The 7,693-nt window shown below is 36.4% G+C and overlaps 1 protein-coding gene across 3 annotated transcripts in view; it reads left to right on the top strand.

Moving 5' to 3' along the window:
* Positions 1 to 7,693, top strand: part of ZNF385B (zinc finger protein 385B) — a 375,335-nt gene that overhangs the window by 195,716 nt on the left and 171,926 nt on the right. The window contains exon 1 of one of the 3 annotated variants that reach the window (XM_059703941.1): positions 577 to 675. The exons of the other annotated variants lie outside the window; for them this stretch is intronic. Coding sequence (XP_059559924.1) covers positions 666 to 675 — 10 coding nt within the window. The 5' untranslated portion in view covers positions 577 to 665. Of the gene's footprint in view, positions 1 to 576; positions 676 to 7,693 lie in introns of those variants that run through there. 3 annotated transcript variants of the gene reach the window in all.

The raw sequence follows: 7,693 nt of genomic DNA on the forward strand, positions 1-7,693 counted from the left end.
TGCCTTCAGTTGCATTACTGGGCCTGTGATAGACAAAACTTACACATGTACCACACCTTCTTCTACTTATGGTTACCATTCTTTTATCCTATAAGGCAATAGAATGCTGCTTTCCAAGAAAACCTGACATTGCTGTCATTCCTCAAATAATGAATATCTGCTTCACTTATAACAGATACATACCCCACACGTTTTTATATGCCAGTTAATAGTAAAATGTGTATTAAATTATTAAAGAAAAATATTGGAGAAAGTAATTACATACTTTAAATATGGTTTTATGATAATACTTGCATAAATTTTTCTTTGTGAATTTGGTAGAAAATATTACTTGGAATTTTAACGAAACAGCATGATCAACTCAGAATTTACATTTCCAACTCCAGTGAAATAACCTACTTTTCCATAATTTAGTTTGGCTCTGTAGGCTGAGGAGGTAGTGTCTACTGACAGTCACTGTATTGTTTGTTAGTTTCAACAGAGGTACACAGTGAGGGAGTAGAGTTGGTGCAATACTCCAGCAGGCGTAGGAGACAAGGAAGAGTTTGTGAAGGCTCCCACTCTTTCTGTAATAAAACGTGTGACAGGTTACAGTACTTCTCAGCTCTTGATATCTTTGTGATACAGAAATTACAGACCGACTGAATTGACTATTGCTAAGAAACATGCTTCTAGGTAAGTAACATAACTTACAAATGTAGGTTTGTGCTGAAGTGTTTGAAAATATATACGGAGTTAAACTTAGCTTTGTCTGAAATTTTCCAGGTTTGTACAGATTTCACACGGTGCTGGGCAATGCCATAATTAGTATTATTTGTTCTACTGGGTTTTAAGTGATGAATTTGGGCCACTTGGAATGATCTCGGAAATGTGTGTGTAAGTTAAAGAGGCAGTCATGATTAGAGTAACTACGTTTTTCCTTCCATAAGAATGAGCTAACATTTGGGGATTTAATCAGTAGTTGTTATAGACAACAGAAGTCTTCATGATCTAAATGTTAACATGACTTCTGGTTTAAAAATATGTTTGACTTTCATATGTTGTTAAAATTCTATGCTATGTCCTCTAAAAAGGCTCTTTCTATATTATCATTTTATTAATATTTAAAGTATATGGAAATACCCAGGTTGCCACTTTTAAACTAGTTTCTAATAATAGAACACTGAAAGGATAAAGTATCAGTATGCTGAATATTTTTAGTAATACTACAAGTATATCTTATATAATATAAGATCTTTTAAAATATATCATTTGCATTAGTCTTAATAGAAATCTGGCAAAACCATTCAAAGAAGATCTGATATAGGAAGCTTTTTCACTTCATAGAGGAGTATATTTAAATAAGAATTTCATTGGAAGCTACATAAACACTTTTAAAATGTTTTATTGATAAAATGCTTCTTTTACTCTTAAGTTAATATTGTGACACACTGGCTGAGTTTTATGCCATGGGTTATTTACTTGGAAAACAAACATTTGCCTAATAGAATATGTCAGTAAGTGCATGATGAGTTGAGGAATTTTCCAGTTAATAACTGCTAAACAAACACCTGAAATCTCCGGAAAATTAAGTGAAAACATCTTTTATTGCAATGGTTATAATTTGACCAGTTGTACACATTAGTTCCCCTGCAAGAACAATTTTAACCTTTATTTTTGAGTTATTCATAAAATTACTACTTAGGAATGTTTTATAACCCATTTGGGACATAGTAAACATAACTATGTTAGTAGTTTAAGAGAAAAATTATGTTTTTACTTGTTTGTGTGTTTAAATAGTTTAAATAATAGGTCAATTTGCACAGAGAAATCCCATAGTTGATTATATATTTTATGGGTCACTTTTTGCTCTAATTTCAAGCTTATTTATTATTCCACCTGGTAGCAATGTACTGTTATGAATAAAATACTGGTTTAGAAATTAGAAGACCCAAGTTTAGGTTCCAAATCCTCAACACTACTTCTAACCAATGGGTTACCTCAGCTATAAAATAATTTTTTGGAGTTTTACTTTATCTTTGCTGTTTCACTTCTGTTCTCTTAGTTTTCATTGTCTTGTTATGTTGGAGGTACAATATACATGTATAAAATACACTGGAAATTCCAAACAAGGGCCATCCTTTCATTTGGGAGCTCCCTTCAGGTCATAAGGCTCATTGCCATTGGTGGGGAATGGGTGATGTAGACAATTTGGGGCAGGGGTCCCGGCCTCTGGAAAGTGTGCTTGTGTGCAGTAGCCACCATTTTGTTTATTATTTACCAAGATCCTGATAACGCATGCATGTGTTTCACAAACTTCGAAATCATAAAATTCTGACAAATACTCATCTTAAAGGCATTTACTTAAAAAGATATGTATCCTTCAATGGAAATCATCTACACAGTAACTTCTCACAGGCAAAACCTCAATATGCTACATACCATATCCATTAGCTCTACCTCCCCATTTGCCCAAGATTTCTTCATTTAATTGGAAATTAAGAGTTTGCAGACATGAGTCTAAGATAATTTCACTGTGCCAAAGCATTGTGACAGGAGTTTGCATTTTTCTTCCTCTGGTTCTGAGAGGTTTTAAGAAAATCACCCATCCTTTCTGTACTTATTTCCTCTGTGAATGAAGATACAAGTATTTACCTCATAAGATTGCTGTAAGGATTAAATAGGGAATACTTATAAATGTCAACTGGTACTTGAGCATTTAAGTTGGTGACCAACAAATGGTAGACAATTGTTACTGTTGTATTATTAAATTATCAACTGATTTGTTTGGATTCATCATACTTTCCAGGATTGCTGAAACTATATGAGTTTTATGAAGCTATTTACTCCAGTGTTCCAATAAGATGAGTGACTTATTTTCCTGTGTGAATTTAAAGTCAACCAGAGCTAACTCTAAATTATAGTTGTGAGCTATAATTACTTCAATGGTTAAGACCATTTTGGCCTCTGGGAATGAAAAGTTATATTTTACAGAGCATGTGAAAGAAGCATTTGTGAATTCATCTCTGTCTTCCATTCATACCTGGGTTAAAATGAGCCATGGTGTCCAGCAGTTTCTTTGGAACATTACACAGACTGACTTGTTCTTGGCCACGTAGCAGTTGGGAATATACAAACAGGACTGAAAGGAACCAAACAGCAAATTCTTCACAGGCAGGAAACCTAATATTTACCCATTAATCAGTAGGGTGATGGTCCCTAAGGTGGCTCATGGCTAAGATTTCTTATTCATCATGAATGGGAGCTAGCATCTCAAAGGACTTACTTCATGTCAACATGTTCAACAAGACTAGACTAAAGCACTATTGTGACAGCATTTCAGCTGAGAGGCTCTCGGTCCTTCCCCTTCTCTCTGCTCCAGTAGGAAGTGCCCTCACATTCTCCTTCTTTCCCCCATCAAACTAGCTTTCCAATCTCTATTCACACTAAGATATGAATGACTTATAGTGGTTCATCAACATTTTCCATGTATTTATATTTTAACATCCTGAAAAACTTAAAGTTAAATATCTAAAGCCCTAATCCCATGCAATTTTAAGTAATAGCCAGTGAGTTGATAGGTTTGGGAGTAATAATGAAAAACAGCTACATCCTCTAGGTCAGGGGTCCTCAAACCACGGCCCGCGGGCCACATGCAAATACAAATATTGTATTTGTTCCTGTTTTGTTTTTTTACTTCAAAATAAGATATGTGCAGTGTGCAGTGTTCATAGTTTTTTTTTTTTTAAACTATAGTCCGGCCCTCCAACGGTCTGAGGGACAGTGAACTGGCCCCCTGTTTAAAAAGTTTGAGGACCCCTGCTCTAGGTTATGTATTCTCATTGTTCTCCAATGGGCAAAAATTCATTCCAGGAGGCAAAAAATATACACATTAACTCTTTTTTACATATAGAGCACAGATACTCAAATAATATATAAGCAGACATATGGTATATTTATGGTATTAAACTTTAACTGCGGTGGGGAGTGATTAAGAAAAAAATGTCAAGAAGTCCCATTAGGGATGCCATAATGAAAAAAAAAAAAGTGAGAAACTGCTCCAGATTAGGGACTTAAGAAACCTGTAGAGTGCAAATTTTGCTGAATTCTTTCTAAATGTTTCCAGTATGAAGCAACTTATGTCTGACTTAGTACTTATACTTGAAACCAGTATTTATGTCCTAATAAGTCAAGTATGGTCTTTTTTTGTACTTTTTTACTCTTTTTAATTATAAGAGGAAATGAGGAAAGACTTGAGAACAAGATGTACTTGGATTTGAATTATACCTCTCTCTCCTATTTGTTCTGTGAGCCTTGGCAAATGGTTTATTCTCTTTAAGCTTCAGTTTCCTTGTCTTTAGTTTACTCAGGGATCATAATGTTCACATTGTGGAATTCCAGTATCATAAGACTTAATTCAAATAATATACATAAAACCTCCTGCACATTGCCTAGTATGTGATAAATGCATGCCAGTTAGTAACTGTAATTCTATGTGTTGTTCCTTTTGTGTCAGTTACTGTTTTTTAAAATTATTATTGAGCCATAACCGGTTTGGCTCAGTGGATAGAGCGTCGGCCTGCGGACTGAAAGGTCCCAGGTTCAATTCCGGTGTAGGGCATGTACCTTGGTTGCAGGCACATATCCAGTAGGGAGTGTGCAAGAGGTAGCTGATTGATGTTTCTCTCTCATCGATGTTTCTAACTCTCTATCTCTCTCCCTTCCTCTCTGAAAAAAAAAAAAATCAATAAAATTATTATAGAAAAAGATGTTTAAATTTGAGAGATAAAAGTATTATCCTATATAATAAAAGCTAATATGCTAGTGTCCAGTCATCCCTTCAACCAATCAAAGTGTAATATGCTAATGATATGCTAAGGATGCTCAACTGCTTGCTATGATTTGCATGACCACTAGGGGGCAGACAGTCAACTGGTTGACGATTTTCTATGATATGCACTGACCACCAGGGGGCAGACGCTCCAACCAGTAGGTTAGCTTGCTGCTGGGGTCCAGCTGATCAGGACTGAGCAAGATGGGCCAGATACGCCCTGGAGCCTTCCCATGGTCCCTCCCTGGCTGGCCACACTCCCTCCCGAGTCCCTCCCTGGCCCTGATCGTGCACCAGTGGGGTCTCTCAGTCTGGTCTGCACCCTCTCACAATCTGGGACCCCTCAGGAGATGTTGGAGAACCAGTTTCGGCCTGATTCTTCAGGCCAGGCCAACGGACCCCACTGGTGCATGAATTTGTGCACCGGGCCTCTAGTTTTCCATTAAATATAGAAGCCTCTCTGGGAAGAATGTTAATACTATCTTTAAAAAGAAACGCTTCAGGTTATCCTTTAAACCAGTACCACCCCAATTGACATAAATCCAAAACAAGTAAAATCTAAATTTTGTATTTGTTTGTTCTTTTTTGCTTAGAGGCAATCCTCTGCTAAAGTAGACTTTTGACATGTCTAGACACTAATGTAGTATATTAAATGTTAAATGTAGAAGGATTAATTTTCTGGCCATTCTGTTGAAATATGGTTTTCTTCAAATATGTTTTACTTTGGGCTTAGCTGTAAAGTCATTGTTTGATTTCCCCTAGTACCATGAGAATGCAATATCATTTGAAATTTATGTCTATTTGTGACATCACTTTTGCTTAGAATGTTAAGATGATATTTGCTTTTAGATATTCACCAACTTGCATGGAATCCTAGGCTAGAGAAATTAATAATTAATGAAAGGAAATAGTGACAGTCAGCCAGTATTTCAAACTTGAGAATGCATGTGGAATTGGGTAAATTTTAGTATTGATACAATGCTGTGGAAGATTTTGTTTTCTTGAAAGGAGCATTCACAATTCATGCTCACTCTCTCCTCGCGCCCCCCCCCCCCAAACTGATTGTTCTGTGTTTGTGATATACTATTAAAACTCTAACCTGCGAGCCTCATTCCCAGATTATTTTGCTTTCTTTGTAAGATTAAAAATCATCTCTACAGATGAAAATTCTATGAAGATGGAGGATGCTTTCATTATACTAATTGCAATGTGGCAAAATAGAGTAAATGAGCAACTCTGAAATGTGCAGTATATTCTCCCTGCCTTTTAAGCTTATCTTCTTTTTCGGTAATTTATCTCATCAACAATATGCCTACGTTTCTGTGATATAAAAATCCTTTAATAATGAATATCCATAAAGTAGTGTTCTCTATTCCAGCTTTGTAATTCTTGGCTTTGACAACAGAAAATAAAAGTTTGAGGAGCAGAGTGAAAAGAATGCTATAGTTAAGGAACACATTGATCCAAAAGAAATAGACCACAATTAGTGGAATTCAGAAAGCACCAATGATACAATTATTTAAGACTCTTCCTAGCTTTCCAGGGAGCTGAGGGAACAGAATTTCACAAGGTATACAAACATCACATTTCAAAAGCATATGAGAAATCAGAGAGCCTCATTTGGAATAAAATATATTGGCTCAGATTCTGTTTTCATATGCTTTAAAAATCATACTCCAAGAGGATTTTGGAAGAAGTTTTGTCTTTAAAAAACCAGTAAGCTGCAAAATTGGGTTAAGAATACATATTTGCTAAAAGACACCCTGGAAGTTCTGGTGCATAATAGGTATTTTCTGTTTCACACAGAATTGTCTCGAGTCAATTACTGCATTACAGTGGAAAAATCAGTTTCAGAATAGTAGGAGACATATGTTTTGGCTGAATTGTTGAGATTTATAAGATAGCCCCTTTGAGGACTGACAAGTGAAATAATTTCCCAAACTTAAAATCTAATTGATTAGAATAATCGTCACCTAGTTTGAACCACAGTATCATGAGGAATTAATTAATATGGTATTTTTCATAACCCTTGTTTATCTCATTTATGATAGCCAACGTGATTTAACAAGATGTCTCATCTAGGAAAATTAGAGTAAGAACCCAATCCAGCCCAGCTGGCATGGCCTAGTAGTTGATCATCGACCTGTGAACCTCCAGGAGGTCATGGTTCGATTCCTGGTCAGGGCACATGCCCAGGTTACGGGCTCAATTCCCAGTGCAGGGAGTGCAGGAGGCAGCCAATCAACGATTCTTTCTCATCATTTCTCTCTCTCTCTCTCTTCTCTCTTCTCTCTCTCTCTCTCTCTCTCTCTCTCTCTCTCTCTCTCTCTCCCCCTTCTCCCTTCCTCTCTGAAATCAATAAAAATATACTTTTTAAAAAAAATCCAGTACTTCTTTCCATTCATTACCTATGCTTTCCTCTCTTGCAGTCTTTCAGGTAGGGTGGACAAGAGCCCTTCCCCAGGTGATAGGCTCCTGCCAACCTGTGCAGGAAGGTCATATAATGCCCCCTTCCATCCCTTAATAATTTTTGCATCTCTAGGTTGCCAAATACAAGTTCTTCCGTAGACTACTAGAAAATTTGTGGAGCCAGATCCATAACCTTTCTCTGTTGAAACTGTTTTTGCCTCTTCTCACTCACATGCATTTCTCTGTTTCTGTAGAAATCTTTAAAAATAATTTGGCGAAGCATTGCCAATTATTTTTCATCCCTTTAGAAAGATTAAAGTGGCCTTGGCAGAGGTGGGAAAAGCACTGGCCAATCTGGACTTATTCACTAGTTCAGGTATTCCTGAAATGAGAGAATGCTTGTCACTACTGGTCATGTTCATAGTATCTTTGTCTTATATTCTCTTGAGCCTGACAGGGTACTTTCATATGGTT

Source organism: Myotis daubentonii, chromosome 7 (genome assembly GCF_963259705.1).
Source record: "Myotis daubentonii chromosome 7, mMyoDau2.1, whole genome shotgun sequence".
NCBI lineage: Eukaryota > Metazoa > Chordata > Mammalia > Chiroptera > Vespertilionidae > Myotis > Myotis daubentonii.